Raw genomic sequence first — 24,794 nt, 5'->3', positions numbered from 1 at the left:
ATTTAGAAACATTACATTAAGCATAAGTAAACCGATAACTGTTTTCAGATAATGTGGGATATAAGCATCAATAAATAAATATCTGATTCTTCCCTGTTTACATTAGTTTGTAACAATGTATCCCTATGGTTAAATTTGGCACGTTTCCTGGCCTGTCATACAATATGTCTAAGATATGTCACACCATCTCAATCAATCGTTCCATCAATATCTTAGGTGTTTGTACAGGTTCTGTAATAGTATCACAAAATATGCCTATACCGCAAAAACTGTGAAAAAGGTAAGCTATTTTTAAGGAATACTGGATGCATACTGGTATAAGAGAGGAACATGTTCCTATCAGTCTGCTTTCCAAATACAGTAGTAAAAAACTTGCCATAAGTAACACAAATATGGACATCCAAAAAAGATATCTCAAATTGTTGACAATTATACTCAAAATGGATTGTCTCACAATCAAGTGTAAATTTAGTTATTTGAATTTTATTGTTCTCACAATTATATTGTAATTCACTTCAGATTTTGGTTGTAGGTGGAATATCAAATTTGATTAATAAATCCTTCTTTATCTCCTGGGCAGTAATACAAATGTTCAGCAAACCTGAACCTCACAAATATAGAATGTGGCCTGCCTGCTTTAATAAGCAAGCTGCAAACCTTTATTTTTGTATTTCCTTTCAGGCCGCTGCTTACTCTGTGGTCAGTGCAATAGCAATCTCTCAAGGCAGTAGCTCATTCTGTTTCAGTGCTGGTGACAGTCCCTCCAGGTTATAGCTCGATTATGACTTGGCTCCAGAAGCAGCCCTTCCATGAACAGCTCACTCTGTGCTTCATGCCAGCAGCATTTCCTTCAATATAACAGTTTACTATAGGCACGCCCAGTCAGGGCCCAAGAAGACAAAGCTGCAAGAGTGACAACTCACCCTATAGTTCTACAGCACTGCTGCCCATCCATATACCTCCACCCTCTCACCATCCCCCAACTCCACCTCTCTTCCAAAGCACTGGAGCACCCTAGGCACTACTATTATCAGTAGTAGTACTGGCATTTGATCTATGAATGTTTCTTAGACATAAGGGTGTTATTTTGTTGTTGTTGGTTTGTTTTAATTTTTTTTTCTTCAGTGCATAATTTCAGAAGTACAGAACACATTTCAGACTGCTAGGGGAGATAAAATTATGATAATTCATCAATTTCTATTTACAAAGATCTATAGTCTTCCATGTTCAAACCACTTAAAAATTAGAAACATGTTTTAGAAAAATGACCTGGTGAAGTGCTATAAATATTTAAATCTAAAACCCCACCTGTTCTTCTGGAGTGGAGGAGTGGCCTAGTGGTTAGGGTGGTGGACTCTGGTCCTGGGGAACTGAGTTCGATTCCCACTTCAGGCACAGGCAGCTCCTTGTGACTCTGGGCAAGTCACTTAACCCTCCATTGCTCCAGGTACAAATAAGTACCTGTATACAATATGTAAGCCGCATTGAGCCTGCCATGAGTGGGAAAGCGCAGGGTACAAATGTAACAAAAAAAAAAAGACTTCCCAGGATGGAACAGCTCATAGGGGACTCTTGTGGCAGTACATAGCCCTAACTGCTCTATTGTTTTCCCTCTATTTCTCGTTTCCTGTCCCAGTTTTGTAGTTCCTTTCCTCCTATCAGATTTTAATATGTAAGCCACTTTGCTTGCGCCTGTTGAAGGACAGTATATAAAGAACCAAATAATTCAAAATATATGTATGTTTGGTTTTATATTATGCTTACCTATAGCAAGATAGTGAATGATACATACCTGTAGCAGGTGTTCTCCGAGGACAGCAGGCTGATTGTTCTCACGACCGGGTGACGTCCGCGGCAGCCCCCACCAACCGGAAGAAGCTTTGCGGGTGGTCCGCACGCAGGGCACGCCCACCGCGCATGCACGGACGTCTTCCCGCCCGTGCGCGACCATTCCCGCCAGTTGAATGACAAGCAAAAAAGATGAAAACGCAACTCCAAAGGGGAGGAGGGAGGGTAGGTGAGAACAATCAGCCTGCTGTCCTCGGAGAACACCTGCTGCAGGTATGTATCATTCACTTTCTCCGAGGACAAGCAGGCTGCTTGTTCTCACGACTGGGGTATCCCTAGCTCTCAGGCTCACTCAAAACAAGAACCCAGGTCAATTGAACCGCGCAACGGCGAGGATACAACAGAAAATTGACCTACGAAGAACAACTAACTGAGAGTGCAGCCTGACCAGAATCAAAGCGGGTCCTGGAGGGTGGAGTTGGATTTACACCCCAAACAGATTCTGCAGCACCGACTGCCCGAACCGACTGTCGCGTCGGGTATCCTGCTGGAGGCAGTAATGTGATGTGAATGTGTGGACAGATGACCACGTCGCAGCCTTGCAAATCTCTTCAATAGTGGCTGACTTCAAATGGGCCACCGACGCTGCCATGGCTCTGACACTATGTGCCGTGACATGACCCTCAAGAGCCAGCCCAGCCTGGGCGTAAGTGAAGGAAATGCAATCTGCTAGCCAATTGGAGATGGTGCGTTTCCCGACAGCGACCCCTAACCTGTTAGGGTCGAAAGAAACAAACAATTGGGCGGACTGTCTGTGGGGCTGTGTCCGCTCCAAGTAGAAGGCCAATGCTCTCTTGCAGTCCAATGTGTGCAACTGACGTTCAGCAGGGCGGGTATGCGGCCTGGGGAAGAATGTTGGCAAGACAATTGACTGGTTAAGATGGAACTCCGACACCACCTTCGGCAGGAACTTTGGGTGGGTGCGGAGCACTACTCTGTTGTGATGAAATTTGGTATATGGAGCATGAGCTACCAGGGCTTGAAGCTCACTGACCCTACGAGCTGAAGTAACTGCCACCAAGAAAATGATCTTCCAGGTCAAGTACTTCAGATGGCAGGTATTCAGTGGCTCAAAAGGAGGTTTCATCAGCTGGGTGAGGACGACGTTGAGATCCCATGACACTGTAGGAGGCTTGATAGGGGGCTTTGACAACAGCAAGCCTCTCATGAATCGAACGACTAAAGGCTCTCCAGAGATGGCTTTACCTTCCACACGATAATGGTAAGCACTAATCGCACTAAGGTGATTCCTTACTGAGTTGGTCTTGAGGCCAGACTCTGATAAGTGCAGAAGGTATTCAAGCAGGTTCTGTGCAGGGCAAGAACGAGGTTCTAGGGCCTTGCTCTCACACCAAACGACAAACCTCCTCCACTTGAAAAGGTAACTCTTTTTAGTGGAATCCTTCCTAGAGGCAAGCAAGACACGGGAGACACCCTCCGACAGACCCAACGCAGCGAAGTCTACGCCCTCAACATCCAGGCCGTGAGAGCCAGAGACTGAAGGTTGGGGTGCAGCAACGCCCCGTCGTTCTGCGAAATGAGAGTCGGAAAACACTCCAATCTCCACGGTTCTTCGGAGGACAACTCCAGAAGAAGAGGGAACCAGATCTGACGGGGCCAAAAGGGCGCAATCAGAATCATGGTGCCGCGGTCTTGCTTGAGCTTCAGTAAGGTCTTCCCCACCAAAGGTATGGGAGGATAAGCATACAGGAGGCCGGTCCCCCAATGAAGGAGAAAGGCATCCGACGCTAGCCTGTCGTGTGCCTGAAGTCTGGAACAGAACAGAGGCAGCTTGTGGTTGGTCTGAGAGGCGAAAAGGTCCACCGAGGGGGTGCCCCACTCTCGGAAGATCTTGCGTACCACTCTGGAATGGAGCGACCACTCGTGCGGTTGCATGACTCTGCTCAGTCTGTCAGCCAGACTGTTGTTTACACCTGCCAGGTATGTGGCTTGGAGGAGCATGCCGAATTGGCAAGCCCAACGCCACATCCCGACGGCTTCCTGACACAAGGGGCGAGATCCGGTGCCCCCCTGCTTGTTGGTGTAATACATTGCAACCTGATTGTCTGTCCGAATTTGGATAATTTGGCAGGACAGCCGATCTCTGAAAACCTTCAGTGCGTTCCAGATCGCTCGGAGCTCCAGGAGGTTGATCTGCAGATCCTTTTCCTGGAGGGACCACAGACCCTGGGTGTGGAGCCCATCGACATGAGCTCCCCACCCCAGGCGAGATGCATCCGTCGTCAGCACTTTCGTGGGCTGTGGAATTTGGAATGGACGTCCCAGGGTCAAATTGGTCCGAATGGTCCACCAGAGCAGTGAAGTGCGGCAACTGGTGGAGAGGCGGATGACATCTTCTAGATTCCCGGTGGCTTGGAACCACTGGGAAGCTAGGGTCCATTGAGCAGATCTCATGTGAAGACGAGCCATGGGAGTCCCATGGACTGTGGAGGCCATATGACCCAGAAGTCTCAACATCTGCTGAGCTGTGACCTGCTGAGACGGGACAGGAGGTTGTTGACCCTCGCTTCGGGAAGGAAGGCCTGAGCCATCTGGGTATTCAGCAGCGCTCCTATGAATTCCAGAGACTGGGTTGGCTGGAGATGGGACTTTGGGTAATTTATCACAAACCCCAGCAGCTCCAGGAGTTGAATAGTGCACTGCATGGACCAGAGGGCTCCTGCCTCCGAGGTGTTCTTGACCAGCCAATCGTCGAGATATGGGAATACGTGCACTCCCAGCTTGCGTAGATACGCCGCCACCACCACGAGGCACTTGCGGAATCTGAGATACTGTCTGTGAGCTGGCAGTATCGGGATGTGAGTGTATGCGTCCTTTAAATCCAGGGAACATAGCCAATCGTTTTTCTGAATCATTAGCAGAAGGGTGCCCAAGGAAAGCATCCTGAACTTTTCTTTGACCAGGAATTTGTTCAGGCCTCTCAGGTCTAGGATGGGGCGCATCCCCCCTGTTTTCTTTTCCACAAGGAAGTACCTGGAATAGAATCCCTGCCCTTCCTGCCCGGGTGGTACGGGCTCGACCGCATTGGCGCTGAGAAGGGCGGAGAGTTCCTCTGCAAGTACCTGCTTGTGATGGGAGCTGAAGGATTGAGCTCCCGGAGGACAATTTGGTGGAAGGGAGGCCAAATTTAGGGCGTATCCGCACCGCACTATTTGGAGAACCCACTGGTCGGAGGTTATGAGAGGCCACCTTTGGTGAAAAAATTTTAACCTCCCCCCGACTGGCAGATCGTCCGGCACAGACACTTTGAGGGTGGCTATGTTCCCGTGGATCCAGTCAAAAGCCCGTCCCTGGCTTTTGCTGTGGAGGCGCAGGGGGCTGCTTAGGCGCACGCTGTTGATGAGAACGAGCGCGCTGGGGCTGTCCCTGTGCCTGTCGAGGCCTTCGGGCCGGCTGGGTGTACCTACGCTTGGCAAAAGCATAGGGCGCAGCCTGCCAGGCCCGGGAAAAACGTCCACCTGCTGAGGTGGATGCTGAAGGCGCCCGGTGGGAGAGCTTGTCGAGGGCGGTTTCCCGCTGATGCAGTTGGTCCACCAGCTGCTCGACCTTCTCGCCAAAAATATTATCCCCCCGGCAAGGGACGTCGGCCAGTCTCTGCTGGGTGCGGTTGTCCAGGTCAGAGGCACGCAGCCATGAGAGCCTGCGCATCACTATACCTTGGGCCGCAGCACGAGATGCCACGTCACAGGTGTCATAGATACCCCTGGACAGGAACTTTCTGCACGCCTTCAGCTGCCTGACCACCTCCTGATAAGGCCTGGACTGCTCCGGCGGGAGCTTATCAAGCAGGTCCGCCAGTTGCTTCACATTGTTCCGCATGTGGATGCTTGTGTAGAGCTGGTAAGATTGGATGCGGGTCACGAGCATGGAAGATTGGTAGGCCTTCCTCCCAAACGAGTCCAGAGTGCGAGACTCCCGCCCCGGGGGTGCCGAGGCGGTATCCCTCGAACTCCGTGCCCTCTTGAGAGCAGAATCCACGACCGCCGAGTCATGGGGCAATTGGGGCCGCATTAACTCTGGGTCCGAGTGGATTCTGTACTGGGACTCTGCTTTCTTGGGAATGGTGGGATTAGATAATGGTCTCATCCAGTTCCGAAGCAGTGTCTCTTTGAGGACATTGTGCAACGGCACCGTGGAGGACTCTCTAGGTGGTGATGGATAGTCGAGGACCTCGAGCATCTCAGCCCTCGGCTCATCCACAGAGACCACGGGGAAGGGAATGCAAATGGACATGTCCCTTACAAAGGAGGCAAAAGAGAGGCTCTCAGCAGGCGAGAGCTTCCTCTCTGGTGAAGGCGTGGGGTCAGAGGGAAGACCCGCAGACTCCTCTGAGGAGAAATATCTGGGGTCCTCCTCTTCCCCCCACGAGGCCTCTTCCTCGGTATCGGACATAAGCTCATGTAGCTGAGTCCTTAACTGGGCCCGGCTCGACGTCGAGGCACCGAGGCCTCGGTGTCATCGAGCGGTGGACTCCCGCGCCGGCGGGGACGAAGCTCCCTCCATCGACGTCGACGGGGACTCCACCTGCGTGGCGGTCGAGACCGGCACCGCAAGCGGCAGCGGTGTCGAAGGCCTTGGCACCGGGCTGGAGCTCGCCGGCACCACAGTCAATGGCGCCGAGGGCGCAAGCACCCCCGGCGCCAGCACAGCCTGGCGCATCAGCCCTTCCAGGATCCCCCGGAAGGATGGCTCGGAGGCACTCGTCCAAGCCCGCTGTCGGGAAAGACGGGGGGGGCCGGTAGAGGTGTCAGTGCCGGAAGGTGCTCGGGTCCAGGAGACTGCACCGAAGTGCTGGGACCCTGACGCGTCGATACCTCCACTACCGAAGGGGACCTCTCCTCTCGACGCTGACGCTTCGGCGTCGACTCCTCACCGGCACCGAGAGCCGGATGCATCGAAGGCGACCGATGACGGTGCTTCTTAGATTTTTTGCAGTGCCCGTCATCGGCGCCCGGTGGAATGGAGGAGGAGGAGGTCGAACCCCCTCGGTCTCGAGGGACCGGGTCAGACAGGGTTCGGTCCCGAGGGCCATGGACAGAGGGAGTGACTGGGGCCGATTGCCCACACGGCCTCTCACCCCTACCCTCACCGGAGGTCCGGCGGGCCGACGGGACCTGTGCTCCTGGGGTCGATGCCATTGGTGCCGATTTCGCGGACATCGATACCGGTACCGAAGAACCGGCCGTCGATACCGATGCCGTCGAGGTCGACGTCGAGGGGCCGGCGCAAGTTCCAAAAAGACGGTCCCGAAGAACTTGCCTCGCAACCTGAGTCCGTTTCCGGAGACCAAGACACAAAGAGCACGACTTGATATTGTGCTCCGGCCCGAGGCACTGGAGGCACCAAGCGTGGGTGTCGGTCTGCGAGATAGGCCGGCCGCACCGACCACACTTCTTAAATCCACTCGGGACCTTCGAGGACATCGACGGAAAAATCGCGTTGGCGAAATTAAAGTCGTCGATGGTGGCGGTAAATCACACCTCGAAAAATAAATCGACTGCGCGGCCACAAGGCCGCAACGCAACGCCCCCGCTAGAAAACGAGGGAAAAACAAGCGCGTTCACTTTTTTTTTTTTTTTTTTTTTTAACAAGAAAAAGAAAAGGGTCCGGAACGCGCGGGAACCAGAAACAAAAAAATAAGAAATTCGCGAAAACGCGACGGTTTTTCGGGGCTGACAAGAGAGAGCGGCGACGCACGACTCTCTCCAGCGCGGAAAAAACAAGACTGGCGGGAACGGTCGCGCACGGGCGGGAAGATGGCCGCGCATGCGTGGTGGGCGTGCCCTGCGTGCGGACCGCCCGCGAAGCTTCTTCCGGTTGGCGGGGGCTGCCGCGGACGTCACCCGGTCGTGAGAACAAGCAGCCTGCTTCTCCTCGGAGAAAACTAGCCACACACAAGCAGGTGGTGTCATCCAAAAGTGCTAATGCTATGCTATGCTATGAGAGACTTATCTCTTGCCAACTCTCTAAAAGTAAGATTTGAGGCAAGTTGCATCTGTTTAAATAAAATAAACCTGATACATTCATTAGGATTCATATGTAAGAAAATACATAATAAAAACAAGTAAAACCATAACCCCCCAGGTCCAGTAAACATGTTTTCAAAGCTTTTAGAAACAGTAAATAGCTCCTCATCGAGCGTAACTCAGAGGGTAGACTATTCCAGTAATGAACTGCCGAAAAGAAAAAAGATTGAGAGAAAATAGCTGTAAACCGTATACTTTTAGTTGAAGGAAAAGCTAACATCTAATAATTGCAGCTCCTGGAGCTTGTCCTAAATTTTAACAATTTCACTAGCTGAGATCCACCTTCAGGGCTGGTAACATCCAAAAACTTAAATACAAAACAAAGTATTTTAAAAATAATCCGAGCCTGCACAGGCAGCCAATGCAAAACACTCTGGGGAGTTATATGATCCATTTGAGTTTTCCAAAATATCAGCCTAGCAACCAAATTCTGAATCATTTGAATTCTAGAAAGTTGCTTAGAGGAGAAACCCAAATATAAAGAATTCCCATAGTCTAATAACGATAAAATTGTTAATTGCACAATAATCCTACAATGATCTTGTAAAAAATAAGATCTCAGCAATCGTAATTGTTTCAACTTAATAAGCTTTTCTAATCAAGCCATTAATCTGTGGCTCCATTGTCATTGATCGATCTAAAACTGCTCCCAAAACTTTAGAAGTTCTCTCTCCTGATAAGGCGCACTTCTTAGATAGCTCTGGATAAGCCCAGACCCAAGAAAAAGGCGCAATGCCTCAGAACCCAGAAGGAAGGGGAAGAGACCTAGCCCTATAACAAGTGACATCAGGAGAGCAATAACCCACCCTCAGGATAAAAAATAAAAAAGGAACTACCGACCATACAGGAGCAGACAATGTAGTCAGGAAGCACCTAGAGATCATGCCTGCTGCAGGCAAAGATACCAAAGGAAAAACATCAAAGACCTCCACATAGAGAAAGGCAAAAAGCATATTAAAAAAAAGGAGGCTGAACAGCACAAAAATCAGAAGACTACTCGTCCCTCCCACCTCAGGACAGAGTCAATACAGAGAAGCAATGTGATCTAGTGCAGGGGGTAACGATACGAGGGCCGCTTGATAACAGTGATCATAATATGATCGGTTTTGATATTGGCATTGAAGGAAGTGAAACTAGGAAATCAAGTACGCTAGCATTTAACTATAGAAAAGGTGATTACGACAAAATGAGAAAAATGGTGAAAAAAAGACTGAAAGGAGCAGCTCGCAGAGTAAAAAACTTGCATCAGGCGTGGATGCTGTTTAAAAACACCATCCTGGAGGTTCAGGACAAATATATTCCACGTTTTAGAAAAAAGGGAAAAAAGACTAAACGTCAGCCGGCGTGGCTAAACAGTAAGATAAAGGAAATCATTAGAGCCAAAAAACAATCCTTCAGAAAGTGGAGAAGAGAACCAACTGAAAGTAACAGGATAGATCATAAGGAATGCCAAGCCAAATGCAAAGCGGAGATAAGGAGGGCAAAAAAGGACTTTGAGAAGAAATTAGCGTTGGAAGCAAAAATACATAGTAAAAATTTTTTTAGATACATTAAAAGCAGGAAACCGGCCAAAGAGTCGGTTGGGCCGCTGGACGAAAATGGTGTTAAAGGGGCGATCAAGGAGGACAAAGCCGTAGCGGAGAAATTAAATGAATTCTTTGCTTCGGTCTTCACCGAGGAGGATTTGGGGGGGACACCGGTGCCGGAAAGAATATTTGAAGCGGGGGAGTCGGAGAAACTAAACAAATTCTCTGTAACCTTGGAGGATGTAATGGGTCAGTTCAGCAAGCTGAAGAGTAGTAAATCACCGGGACCTGATGGTATTCATCCCAGAGTATTAATAGAACTAAAAAATGAACTTGCGGAGCTACTGTTAGAAATATGCAATCTGTCCCTAAAATCGAGTGTAGTACCGGAAGACTGGAGGGTAGCCAATGTTACTCCGATTTTTAAGAAGGGTTCCAGAGGAGATCCGGGAAATTATAGACCGGTGAGTCTGACGTCGGTGCCGGGCAAGATGGTGGAGGCTATTATTAAGAATAAAATTGCAGAGCATATACAAAAACATGGACTGATGAGACAAAGTCAGCACGGATTTAGTGAAGGGAAGTCTTGCCTCACCAATCTAATGCATTTTTTTGAGGGGGTAAGCAAACATGTGGACAATGGGGAGCCGGTTGATATTGTATATCTGGATTTTCAGAAGGCGTTTGACAAAGTGCCGCACGAAAGACTCCTGAAGAAATTGCAGAGTCATGGAATCGGAGGTAGGGTATTATTATGGATTAAGAACTGGTTGAAAGATAGGAAGCAGAGAGTAGGATTGCGTGGCCAGTATTCTCAGTGGAGGAGGGTAGTTAGTGGGGTCCCGCAGGGGTCTGTGCTGGGTCCGTTGCTTTTTAATGTATTTATAAATGACCTAGAGATGGGAATAACTAGTGAGGTAATTAAATTCGCCGATGACACAAAATTATTCAGGGTCGTCAAGTCGCAGAAGGAATGTGAACGATTACAGGAGGACCTTGCGAGACTGGGAGAATGGGCGTGCAAGTGGCAGATGAAGTTCAATGTTGACAAGTGCAAAGTGATGCATGTGGGTAAGAGGAACCCGAATTATAGCTACGTCTTGCAAGGTTCCGCGTTAGGAGTTACGGATCAAGAAAGGGATCTGGGTGTCGTCGTCGATGATACGCTGAAACCTTCTGCTCAGTGTGCTGCTGCGGCTAGGAAAGCGAATAGAATGTTGGGTGTTATTAGGAAGGGTATGGAGTCCAGGTGTGCGGATGTTATAATGCCGTTGTATCGCTCCATGGTGCGACCGCACCTGGAGTATTGTGTTCAGTACTGGTCTCCGTATCTCAAAAAAGATATAGTAGAATTGGAAAAGGTACAGCGAAGGGCGACGAAAATGATAGTGGGGATGGGACGACTTTCCTATGAAGAGAGGCTGAGAAGGCTAGGGCTTTTCAGCTTGGAGAAGAGACGGCTGAGGGGAGATATGATAGAAGTGTATAAAATAATGAGTGGAATGGATCGGGTGGATGTGAAGCGACTGTTCACGCTATCCAAAAATACTAGGACTAGAGGGCATGAGTTGAAGCTACAGTGTGGTAAATTTAAAACGAATCGGAGAAAATTTTTCTTCACCCAACGTGTAATTAGACTCTGGAATTCGTTGCCGGAGAACGTGGTACGGGCGGTTAGCTTGACGGAGTTTAAAAAGGGGTTAGATAGATTCCTAAAGGACAAGTCCATAGACCGCTATTAAATGGACTTGGAAAAATTCCGCATTTTTAGGTATAACTTGTCTGGAATGTTTTTACGTTTGGGGAGCGTGCCAGGTGCCCTTGACCTGGATTGGCCACTGTCGGTGACAGGATGCTGGGCTAGATGGACCTTTGGTCTTTCCCAGTATGGCACTACTTATGTACTTATGTACTTATGCCTGAGAGTGCTCAAGCAGATAGAGAGATTGCAGAGACATCATGGAAAGCAGCAGAGTAACCTGCTAGAAAAGGGTGACGTCTGAGCTGAAGATAAAGGCTGAAGCAGAGCAGCATGAGAGGTTTGTGACCGCAAAGTCCTCACAGAAAGAGAGCCTGGTCTGCAGAGTCCTCGTGGAAACAGAGCCTAGTCCGTAGAGCTGCAGAACAGAGGAAGACACTCAGAGATGTGTTCAAAGTTTCAAAGTTGCCAGTGTCCCAGGGCTGTGGTCTAAAGCTGTGCTTCCAGCTACAGGTAACCAACAGTGAGGGAACTGAAGACAGTATTCACAAGAGAAGGGAAAGGGAAATTCCTGCCAGAAAGGCAATTAACATTGAGGTAAAGTGTGAGAGCTGTAAAGTGGTAGAAAAAGCTTCTTGACTACAAAGACAGAAATCAACTCCAGAAGGACTATAAAGCTAGTGCAGATCCATGAAGGAAAACAGCTAGGGAAGTAAGCATACTAGGATTTACCTAGATAAAAATTTATATTTCATTTTTATTTCTAGTTTAATGACAGTGTGAAAGCAGTTCACACACTAAAAGACCCTGTTTACTAAGCCGCGCTATAGGCACGCAAACTTTTTAGCGTGCTTGCTGATGCTAGAGAAACCCATAGGAACATAATGGGTGTCTCTATCGTTAGCATATGCTAAAACGTTAGTGCGCCTACAGCACGGCTAAATAAACAGGGCCCTAAGAGTAGGCATATGTTTTCATGCAAGGCCTGGAACTCTGGTGAAGGTCTGATTTGTGATAAGTACCATGGGACAAAAGGGTCTTGAAGCCTACATTGTGGAACCCTCACATCTGGAGAGCTTGCAGGACACTACTAAACTGAGCTGCATTTCAGCAAGGAATTCTAAGGTGCTCTGTGGTAAAACTGGTGTTTGCATACACACATTCACTGGCCAGTTTTAAGAGTAAATGAACCCAATTACAGGGTTTTGGAGTAGGATGTCTTTTGAACTCTAAGTTCTGATCCACATGGAGGGTACCAGGGAACTGGGGCAAACCTATATTTTCTATTTAAGAGATTTTTAGCCTGCTATTTCTAAAATTCAAAGTGGGTAACTGCATTACATAATCAAGCAAACATTAAAATAAATACAATATAAAAACATAACATGAAAAACTTAACAAATACCATACACAAAAATCAACCACAAAAATAATGGCAATCATGTAAAAATAATTTTGCAATACTGTGACAAATGCCTGTTGGAGTAATAATGCCTTAAGATGTTTTCTGAAATATATCACATTAGTCATCAGGCATAATTCAACAGGTACCAAATTCCACAAAATTAGAGACTCCATAACAAAACAGGGGATGCAGAAAAGGTATGCTACTGAGAAGCCAAAGGGACCTCAAATACTTATAATATTTTTTATCATGGAGGAAAAAACCTCAGTGAAGAAGTGTTCAATGCATTGCAACCAATTGAACCACTTCAGCTTTTGGATGACTGTACATATATATTAGTCTGTTTTCATGGAGTTTTTTTCTGTCCTTTGATGGTGAAATTGTGAGTTGAAGTGATTCAATTGGTTGCCATGCATTGACCACTTCGTCAACGGGTTCTTTTTCTCCATGATAAAAATATTTGAGGTCCCTTTGGTTTCTCAGTAGCATACAGATAAGGTTTTGTTGACATTATAAAATTAGAGATGCCATTGAAAAAAATCAAGAATGCAACTCAGATAAATGGACTTGCCAATGTATTAGCACATTTAATAGACATTGGTTCTGCGATCTCAAGGCCTGGGGAAACTGATTCTTCTGCTATCTAAAGTTGGAACTGCATTGCATAAAACAAGAACAGTACACACCAGATTAAATCTTCAAAGTTGCAAATTAATAATGTGGTGGTTAGAAAGAGATGTCTTGGGAGTAAGGAGGTATCTTCCTCAGATTGAAAGTGAGAGGCCTTACTAAGGAGCGCTAAAGGCGCATTAGTGTTTTTAACATGCTTTAATGGTTGGCACGCGTTAAATGCTAATGCGCCCATAGGAATGTATTAACGTGCCTTAACTTTAACGGCACAGTAAAAACGCTAACGCGCCTTAGTAAACATACCCCTAATGAGAATTACTTACACAGTGTGGTTACAATTGTAATGTTCATTATTGTTACTACTGCAAAGATAAAATGGAAAAAGTGTTGCATTATGGGTTTTTTAATCCCTCATAAGTGAATCCATGTGCTATGTAATAGCAAAAATAAATAAATCCCCAAAAACCTGTGTGCAGCCCTTGACTTCATTATATCAAGCTGCCATTACATGGGGACAGTGTATTTAAAAGTAGACAGACTACAGCATTAACAGAGTGCCATTGCTCATCCCTAAATGAAAGTCACCCTGAATGCCTACTGGAAGAACCAGGCTTTGGCACCCCTTTTCCCAGGGGGTGGAATAAAAAAACAGGGAAGCCTGATAAACCAGACAATCACTATGCAGTGGTCAATGTGTAAGCCAAAGGATTGTAAACTTAATCTGATATGTAACAAGAAGCCAACCATAGGACTGTAAACAACAGAGTAACATAGTGAGAATGTGTTACACCAAATAATAGTTTTACTGCTATGTTTTCAATAAATTTTAGACACTTGAGTCTACTGTGTGGTAATCCATAGTAAAAGGCATTTGAAAAATTACTAATGAGTGTACTTGAACATTAAGATCATGCTCAGAAAGACCATGTTTGATACATGTGGGGGGGGGGGGTGGCATTTTCAATAAAACGTCTAAGTCCAATTTTGGACGTTTTGCAGAATAGTGTGGTAGCCTAGGGGGAACTGCAGGGAACTTCACATAAAAGGGTTAGGCACACATCTCACCCTAACCCCCTTATATTGTATGGTGAGCCCTCCAAGAGTAGAAAAATACAATAGCTCTCAAGCTTCCAGGTATCACCTATTGTAGGTACAGAAGGTATCTAGTGTATTTTGGAGAGCTCACACATTCCACCACAAGTGTACCAGTTAAGAGTGGGAGGGTGTGGGTCTCCTTATCTACAGTCCACTGCACTGACCACTAGGCTACTGCTGTCACATCTTAGGGAGCTGGAAGGGGGTCAGTGACCACTGGCAAGTAAGTGGGGGTAAGGCCTTAATCCCTCAAGTGGTCATCTGGACATTTATGGCACCTTTTGATCACTTAGTCATGACAAGTCTAGCCATAAATGTCTTAGTTATGGCCCTATACGTTTTCATTTTGTTCCTTTATTGCAGAAAAATGTCTTTCTTTTGGGGCTACCCATGTCCCATCCAAGACACACCACATGAAATCTGGACAAATTGTGGAGCAAAACATCTAACATCAGGGTGCCGAAAATTGCAACTTGGATGTTTTTGGATTTTTTTTTTAAATGTTAAAATCAGCCCCCTAATCTTCCAAAGTGCAACAAAGGAAGCTTTAACTAATACAGAAATTTGTGGTTTCATGGGAACTGCAGTATCAAGAATATCTCTTAGCTAAATGTGAAGGATTAAGCACATCATCTAATGTATGACCAGCTATGTGCATAGGTTCACACACAAGAGGAATCAAGTTAAGTCTTTCCGGAAAAGTCTGAAATTCTCTAATATATATAGCTAAGAAATCGTCAGAATATTAGTCTCCCAATATAGCCAGATTGGGGGACACTATAATGAGTTGACAAAATGTATTCTGCAGCTCTAAAAATAGTGCCAGTGTGATAGGAGGTGGGGTATATAATAAAATAAAATCTGTCAGTGTAGTGGCTCTTCAACCAGGCCTTTAATGGAAGAAGTAACTAACTTGTTAGTCTCACTCACACAAGGAGTGACATGGAGGGGCATAATCGAACGGAAACGTCTATCTCCATGGGCGTTTATCTCTGAGAACGGATCCGTGAAGGGGCGGACCGAAGCGTATTTTCGAAAAACATGGACGTTTATCTTTTTTTGAGCTGGGTGTTTTTGTTTTTCAGCGATAATGGAAACCGAAAGCGCCCAGCTCAAAAACGAATAACTCCAAGACATTTATTCATGAGAGGGGACAGGATTCGTAGTGCACTGGTCCCCCTCACATGCCAGGACACCAACCGGGCACCCTAGGGGGCACTTTAAAAAAAAAAAACAAGGTAAAACAGCTCCCAGGTGCATAGCACCCTTCCCTTGGGTGTTGAGCCCCCCCAAATCCACCTCAAAACCCACTGCCCACAAGTCTACACCATTACTATAGCCCTAAGGGGTGAAGGGGGGCACCTACATGTGGGTACAGTGTGGGTTTGGGGGGCGGTTTGGAGGGCTCCCATTTACCAGCACAAGTGTAACAGGTGGGGGGGATGGGCCTGGGTCCACCTGCCTGAAGTCCACTGCACCCCCTAATAACTGCTCCAGTGACCTGCATACTGCTGCCAGGGAGGTGGGTATGACATTTGAGGGTGAAAAGAAAAAGTTGTGAAACTGCATATTTTGTGGTGGGAGGGGGTGTGTGACCACTGGGGGAGTCAGGGGAGGTCATCCCCGATTCCCTCCAGTGGTCATCTGGTCATTTAGGGCACTTTTTGGGGCCTTATTCGTGGAAAAACAGGGTCCAGGAAAAGTGTCCTAAATTCTCGCTAAAAACGCATATTTTTTTTCCATTATCGGCGAAAGGCGCCCATCTCTGATCGGCCAATAACCACGCCCCAGTTCCGCCTTCGACACGCCCCCATCAACTTTGTCCGCATCCGTGACGGAGTGCAGTTGAAAACGTCCAAATTCGGCTTTCGATTATACCGCTTTATTCGTTTTTGTGAGATAAACGTCTATCTCCCGATTTGGGTCACAATATAGGCGTTTTTCTATTTCAATTATAAGCAGGATAGTCTGCACATACTGCAGCAGGACATGTTTATCCACTCCTACTGTAGCTGAGATAATATTTAACCATCTCTCTGACCTCATGTGCACCTCTCTTTGAATTAGTCACCTTATTTTCTAACTTCTCTTACTCTCTTACCTATTTACATGTTAACCATCTCTCTGGCCTAATGTGCAACTTTCTTTAAATTAGTCACTTTACTTTCTGACTCTTCTTAATCTCTTACCTAGCTATATGTTCCATGCCATACTTTGTATTGTTATTTGAATATTTTTACTGCTGTAATTGTCTATTGCTCATGTTTGATTTATTCTTACTGTCCACCGCCTTGAGTGAATTCCTTCAAAAAAGTGGTAAATAAATCCTGAATAAATACATACATAAATAAAAAGAGACAAGATCACAAAAATTCCAATTTAGAACAATAGCTAGAAATCAGACTTCAGAGCAGATTAGTATTATAAATGATAGCCAACCTCTCTTCATGAGTTTTGACAGTTAACATAACTATTCTCTGTGGCCTGGGTAAGATTACAAAAAAAAAAAAAGTTCTCCAAGAGAGAATCAAGTGAGATAAAATATCTAACTTATGGTTTGCTAAGAGATCCTTTACTAGGAATTTTTCGTTACGGAGCTGACAGTAAGCCAAGATGACAAAGTACAGTGTTAAGAGAAACAGTACGGATTCCATTTGCTGAATTGTGATGTAAGTTAACTGTCGTACCCAAGTCGTCTGAGTCAAGTGATAATGAGCAGGCTCTGGTCTGTGACCATAGTGAACAGGGATAGAATAGATCCAAGACACAGAAAAAAAGGGATGCAAGTTAAAATCAAAATAAGGTCTATGCCAAAACGAAGCATGGTGGACCTTGGTAATTTGTATTCTGTTGGTAAGGCACAGTTACCAACAGAGAAAGCTCTCATTTTCATATAGCTCAAGGGCAGAATTTAGGAGGCGTACATGGCAATGCTCTGGGAATGGTAGTCTAGGCAGATTCCATAAAAGCAATTTCAACTTTGTTTGCAGAGTAAGCAGAGCAATCTATAGATAAGATTTGCTGGTCAGCAACCAGGGGCTCATTACATGCCTTTTCCAAGTTTTACAGACTTCGACACATAAGCACCATACAGTGTATCTTTTACAAGAAAAGAGATATATTCTGCTCAATTTCCCATCTATAAAGATACAGTGCTAGTATAAGCCAGCTGTGCAAAATGGTGAAGAGAACTCCATATAGGGGGTTTCGGCACTAAAACTTGTATTAAAAATATTTTGAATATATATCATGCTGATGTTAAAATATCACTTCAAAAGTGCACTGAATTTAAGTGTGTACAAAACAAACAAACAAAAAGACTCCATAGCACAATTTGCGTAAACACATCATTCTTCCAGAAAATGCAATCTTAGTCAAATACAAAGTAATTGTTTGTTACAGTGTGCCAAACTGTACCTCAGATTTGCCCTCTGAGAACAGGAGTCCACATAAAGATTTATTTTTCTGTTAAAAACCAAAGAGTTATTAGCATTGGAGACAGGGAAATATCTACTGCACCTGATTGTAACTCACCTTGAGCTACCACTGGAAGAGATGAGACAAACCCAAATACATTTTTTTAAATAGAATTATTCTACAGTTAAAATCTGAGTACATAAATAGTTGTGAAAATGGCCATTAATATAATCCTAATAAGAATAATAAAATATGTGGCACATCTAGGACTCCTTTTACAAAGCTACCATGCATGCAGAGGCCCCTTTTACCACAACAGGTAAAAAGCCAAATAAAAGGAAATAGGTGTGAAGTAAACACCGGGCCCCCCTCAACTTTGAAGACCCATGGCGTCGAGAGGCCGGTTCATGCCTGGACTCCGGTGAAGCTTCCTCCACCGACATCGCAGGAGAACCAGCCTGGGTGGCAGTCGATACCGGAACTGCAAGCAGAGCCGGTGTCGGAGGCCACACTGTGGGCTGCGGGCCAGATGGGGCCGCAGCGGAAGGCCTGGTAGGCACAGGCATCCCCAATGCCAATGCACATAGCTGCATAAAGGCCTCCAAAAGATCTGGGTGCAAGGCCCGGAATCGCTCATTGAGAGCTGCCATCAGTACAGGCTGTGGGGCTGGTGTGGGCTCAGGTTGCCTAACCGCCTGGGGTGCGGGAGCAGGATCTCAACTGCTGAGAGATATGCACACCAGCACCTCTTGAATGGGGGGGGGGAGAACTCCTCCCGGCGCCGACGCTTCTCGGGAGCTGGATCTCTCGGCACCGTGCATTGAAGGAGATCGGGCGAAAGAGGAGCCACAGAAAAAACTGCTGCTCCTCACGTGGAAAAAGAATAACTGAAGAGCACGGTCATGCGACAGGCAGGAAGGCACTCCACGCATGTGCGGTGCAGCACACGCACCAGAAGGCTCTAGCAAATTTTTTCTTTTTTTGCTATGCAATGTGCCGATTCCCGGTCCAAAGCGGATCGTCGACCCACTTGTGAGAATCATTCAGCTTGCTTGTCCTCGGAGAAATATTTCTTCACTCAACAGTAAATAAACTATAGAATTTGTTGCCAAAAAATGTGGTAAAAGAAGTTAGTTTAACAGGGTTAAAAAAAAGGTTTTGATAATTTCCTAAATGTCCACAAACCATGATTAAGATGACTTGGGAAAATCCACTGCTTATTTCTATGATAAGAAGTATAAAGTCTGTTTACTGTTTCAGGATTTTGTGAAATTACTTTTGACCTGGATTGGCCACTTTTGAAAACAGGATACTGGGCTTGATGGACCCTCAGTCTGTCCAAGTATAGCAATTTTTATGTTCTTAAAAGATCCGAGAAACACCAATTAATCACTATATCAATGATAAGCAATGCAAAAAATCATATTTCTATGTCTCTGCAGTATCAAATTACAAAAGGGCTTGCATTGTATATGCTGTACCCAACATTTCAGATTTTTAAATAAATGATCAACTCCTATGTTTCAGAGAAAGGATGTGCTGACACAGAACTAGTCTCTAAAAGTAAAACCCTAGTGCTAACTCACTGTACTTCCTAACTCCATACTCTGTTTCAGGAATCTCAAACTAGACCTTCTTAATCTGGCAACTGTCCACAGTTCACAAATATTATTTTAAATTTAGTACATCTTTGCAAAATCTCATTTACTTAAAATTGTATTCCAGTCCCTTACTGTAATTTTAAAGTAAACAAAAATGAGCAAACATACTACAAAATTAACAGAATTCTTCTCTATGTGAAATGAGCCATGAGTGACCATTTTTATCACTTGTATTTGTCTATCTTTTGGATATCATTATGGCTGTGAAACTTAAGTATTTACAATTGCCATGGGTATACTTACATTTCTTGTATTAAAAAAAATTAAAAAAGAAAGGCAAGCTATATTGATTCTAACATGTAAATACTGCATGAAAACTCACAAGGTTTTTGAAGTAGAATACAAATATTTATTACCACACTAGAGTTCATTATGCTTCCTTCCAACAAGGGTCCATTAAAATCAATTTTTATGTTTGCTTTATATATTTTTCCATTTAACTTTCATAGCACCATGCTTATTAGCCATCAAGCTCTGCTGGATTCTTTTTATTTTTTTCTGTCAAAAATAACAGGACCTAGGATTTTACTCACTAATCACCATCAGTGAAAAAGAGATGGCATCTAGATCTCAAAACAGGTCTAATGAAGAGACCTATATAGTCTCAAAAGCTTACATACTTATTTGTTACAGGTGTGCATATAGAAAATTTTCATTAGATTTTGAGTTGTGTTTCCATGTTTTGCTTTATTTTTCATTTGTTTTCTTCTGTTTCATTTACCAGCAGTACAACTGATGCACACTAAGGCCCATATTTTAGAAGTCTTATTCATGATTTACATGTGTAAATACTGGCATCTACACGTGTATTGCATACATGTACAAAACTTGATGTTAAAAAGACAATTACTTTTGCTTTTCTATATCAAGCAGCTGTTTTTTGGAATAAGTTTCAGTGTCATTCATTCAAAAGGATTATCTTTTTTCACTTCGTTTATTTTGGATTTTTATAATTGTGAACTTTGTCAATTTTGCTAACAATCTTTATTATCTGTATTTAGAACTGGCCAGAATGAAGAGACAGATGTAGAAATGTTATCAGAAATTAGGGAGGTTAACAAACTGGGGACACAATAATAATGGGCAACTTCAATTACCTCAATATTGACAGGATAAATGTAACATCGGTGCATGCTAGAGAGGTGAAATTCCTTGATGGAATCAAGGACTGCTTTATGGAGCAGCTGGTTCAGAAGCCAACAAGGAGGAACAATTCTAGACCTAGTCCTTAATGGAGCGAATGATCTGATGCAGGAGGTAATGGTGCTGGGGCTTCTTGACAACAGTGATCAAAACATGATCAGATTTGATATAAAGCTCTGGACACACAGGAAATCCAACAGGTTAGCATTTCAAAAAGGAGACTCTGATAAAATGAAAAGAACGGTGAGAAAAAAAAAAAACTTAGAGGAGCAGCTGCGAAGGTCAAAAGTGGATGCTATTCAAAAGTACCATCCTGGAAGCCCAGGCCAAATATATAAGTATATAAACTGAAACAACTGCTTTGGAAATGCAAAAAGGCAGCACAGCTTCAAGAAACCAAAATTTGTGTTTCCAAAGCAGTTGTTACATTTTATATACAGTACTTCTGTGACCGTTGTGGAATCTAATAGAGATGCTGGATTTTTTCTATATGAAATGGGGATTAATGCTCTTTTGAACCATTTATACCAATATTTACTGACTCCTGAAGCAGGCATTTTACAGTCTTTTGCACTAACCACTAGGAGACTGAAGCAGGCGTTTGTTTGTTTTTTTTTCAAAAATAAAAACCTTTGTTCACCCTTGTGTTGGAATCAGATTGGTAATCCCCTGTTTTTTTCTTTCTTAATTCATATGGCTCCATAACACCTGGTCTTTGACTCATTCTACAGAAAAGTACTTATCTTTGAAGATCACACACTCAAAGGAGACTGGCTTGCTTTTACATGCACCAATGTAGTTATTTTACATTCCAATTCTAGATTTTCCTTGCTGTCAAAGTGGCTATGCAGGGAGTAAACGTGATAATATATTGCATTTAGCAATTCTATTAGTACTACAGGGCTAAGGTTAGAGAAGGTACAGTTGGCTATTTGCTGTCAAAATGAAGCCAGAAGAGTTTGAAAATAAGAGAGACCACCACAATGCTTTAAAAATCGGACTATTATAGAACGTAAAACAAATTACGGTAGTCATTTACAAGAAAATCTTTTTTTTTTTTAACACACTCACTGATAAAATTTATTTCAAATCTTACCATACCACTCTGCAAGATTAGAATCAAAAAGTAAAGAAAAATATTTAGGTCTGCTTGGATTCTGAAAGCAGCTAAACATAAGGGTTTAAAACTTGTTTTTGGCTTATAAATATCCAGTTTAAATACCTAAGCTTATTATGCTTACCACATCAATTACATGGCTGCTGATAGACAATTGTAAACTGTACACCACTTTGAACCGAAACTTGTTTTTGGATAACAGTGGGATACAAGAATGCATAAATAAATAAATGCCTGATCTCCAGCCCAAGTGTAAGTAGCTAACCAACTGGTCTTTAATCTCTATTATACTTAACTGCTTCTCCACCAAAATATAAAGCATGCATTTTCTGAGGTGACCCATTCTATGAATTGTTTCATCAGGGGCCCGATATGTAAGCTTGACAAGATCATTATTATAAAAACAAATGATACATATAATAACCCTAGGTGCCCAGTCACTTGGTTTGCTGGCAGTTAATCCTCCACCAAAGGAAATGCAGTTAACAGAAAAAGATAACATAACTGAAAGTACCTGAATCAGGCCCCAATTGGTAAAGAGGAAAAAAATCCTTTTGCGCTGAAAGTTTACTGAATTTTTATCTTCAATTTTTGTTCAAGCATTGTTCATGTAAATACACTTGTTCCTTGTGTTCAGTTTAGTGAAACATGCTCTAGACAATTGTTAATTTCCTTTAAAATGCATTTTGTTTATATATAATTAAATACGAATTTTGCATGGATCTCTCTCTCGTGTTTTTATACCAAAATTTACACAGGTAAACTGTGTGATTTATGCCCTTACCTTTTTTCAGGTACAGCTTCTGGAAGCTTTATTTCATGTATGCCTTTTTCACATCCAGATACCTGTATTTTTCCCAAAGGGCTATTCAGTACTAGGTGCATCGCCTTACATTCATTTTGTTCTTTCTTAAAAGCAACCTGTTTGAAAAAGAAAAACACAATAAATGTATATACATTTTCCCCAGGGAGTCTATTCTCTAAGATTTTTAACTTTTTCTAGCTTTAGAAAAATAATGGTTTGATACTTTATAACAGGAAAGAAAACCACATCTGGTATCAACTACTTTGTTTTACCCTGGGGGCAATTTCTCCAAGTGGGTTAGTCTTGAACATACTATGACAGGAATGAGCCTCACTTCTAAGCCATGGTGAGCCTGGGCATGTAGAGTATGATCTCAGTATCTCTAATTTACTGCTAACTTTCACCAAACTACTTGTATTGTGCCAAATAGAGCTTCTTTTGGAGTTCCTAAGATGTAACACGTATAGACAACTTATCCAAATGCGCTTGGAAAGCAAAGATACTTACCTGAAGCAGGTGTTCTCTGAAGACAGCAGGCATATAGTCTCACATGTGGGTGATGTCACCAATGGAGCCCGGTGCAGACACTGTCATTGTGCAATGTCACTTTAAAACTTTGAGGCAATACCCCCACCACAAATGTGGGGGTGCCTTCCCGCCCAACCCTTGAGTACAGGACCTGCAGTACAATACTAAAGCTAAGAAAACAACTCCAAGGGGCGGCGGAAGAAATGTCCTCAGAGAAAACCTGCTACAGGTAAGTAACATAGCTTTTTCCAAGGACAAAAAGGCATGGTATTCTCACATGTGGGACTCATTAGCTGCCAGGCCCACAATATAATAATGAACTTGGCAACTATGCTGAAAGTGAGCCTGGCTGAAAAAAGGGTCAGAGGGTGGAGTTGACTTAAGTAGTAAAACGATTTGTAGAACTACTTGTCCAAAACCAACTATCCCGCCTAGAATGATGCTCCAGACAGTAGTGAGCAGTGAAGGTGTGGACAGAAAACCATGTTGCTGCCCTGCAAACTTCCGCAATAGAGGCAGAGTGGAAATGAGCTACTGAAGTTGCCATGGCTCTTACATTGTGATGGCCATGAAGCATCAGCCCAGAGTGAGTGTACATGTAGGATATACACTCAGCCAGCTAAGTTGAGATAGTACACTTCGAGATGGGAATCCCTAATCTATTAGAGTCAAAGGATACATAAAGCTGGGAGGACTTCTTATGAGATTTTGCACCCCCCCCCCCCCCCCCCCCCATAATAAGCTATAGCAAGCTTTCAGTCTTAAGTATGCTGTGCTGCATCTCCAAGATGAAAGTGTGGCTTAGGGAATAAGAGGTAGAACTATGATATCACTTTAGGGAGGAATTTTGGGTGGGTTCGGAAACAACCTTATCATGGTAGAAACCTGGTTTATGGAGAGTCTGCCACCAGAGCTTGAAATTCACTTACTCTTTTGATCAGTACATTTTTTCTAGCAAAAAAGGTGCCGGTACTCAAATGCTAGGCCACCCTTCAGGGATGGGGTGATCACTTAGGGACCCACCCCACAATAGCCAGGCCCCATGCAACCAGTCACAGAATCTATGACAAGTCAGAATTGGTGTGTAGAGTCTGAGCTCTTTCCGGTCCAAGGGTCAATTTTAGCAGACAATGGAAAAGGTGCCAGTACTCAGTACCCCCAAGTACCCCCTCAAAAAAAGCCCTGCTTTTTGACAGAAGTAAGTGCTATTAAGAACAATACTTTATATGTGAGGAATTTCAGGGAACAAAAATGGAGTGGTTGAAATGGAGGTTTCATGAGAGCTGTGAGGATGACAACCCAGAAGTGGGTTTAATATGAGGTTTGGTATGCAATAAACCTTTCATGAATCTATCAAGGGATGAATGGAAACTATCAACTCTGGATTGAAAAGCATTAATGGCACTCAAGTGTTCTCTGAGCTAGTTTTGAGGCCACAATCAGAAAGATAAAGGAGGTAACTCCACAAGGGCAGGAAAAGAGCACTAAGTAGGGTCGAGTGCTTTGGCTATATACCAGATGGAAAATCTATTCCACTTGAAACAGTAACATTTCTGTATAGAAGGTTTCCTAGAGGCTAGGAGTATCCTAGAGACTCTATCCAGAAGGTTTAATGAACGTAAGTCTATGACATCAGGAACCAAGCTGTCAGGGCCAGAGAGCGAGGGTACAGATGCAGAAGGGACCCCTCATTCTGTGTTATTAGAGCTGGAAAGGGATTTAACCTCAATGGTTCCTTGGACGATAATTCTAAGAGAAGACAGAACCAGGTTTGATTTGGTCACTAGGGATCAATTAGAATCATGGTCCCTTGGTACTGACGCAGTTTGAGAAGAGTTCTCCCTATGAGAAGCAGTGGGGGAAAGGCATATAG

At 44.2% G+C, this 24,794-nt stretch overlaps 1 protein-coding gene across 2 annotated transcripts in view; it reads right to left on the bottom strand.

Annotated features, from left to right (window-relative positions):
• The window catches only part of MGMT (O-6-methylguanine-DNA methyltransferase), a 580,807-nt gene that overhangs the window by 407,273 nt on the left and 148,740 nt on the right, over positions 1 to 24,794 (bottom strand). For both annotated transcript variants that reach the window (XM_030202962.1, XM_030202963.1), the window contains one exon: positions 22,373 to 22,509. In XM_030202962.1, the coding sequence (XP_030058822.1) occupies positions 22,373 to 22,509 (137 nt within the window). The remainder of the gene's footprint in view (positions 1 to 22,372; positions 22,510 to 24,794) is intronic.

The sequence above is a fragment of the Microcaecilia unicolor genome, chromosome 5 (genome assembly GCF_901765095.1).
Source record: "Microcaecilia unicolor chromosome 5, aMicUni1.1, whole genome shotgun sequence".
Lineage (NCBI taxonomy): Eukaryota > Metazoa > Chordata > Amphibia > Gymnophiona > Siphonopidae > Microcaecilia > Microcaecilia unicolor.
This window is presented reverse-complemented; position numbering and strand designations above follow the sequence as displayed.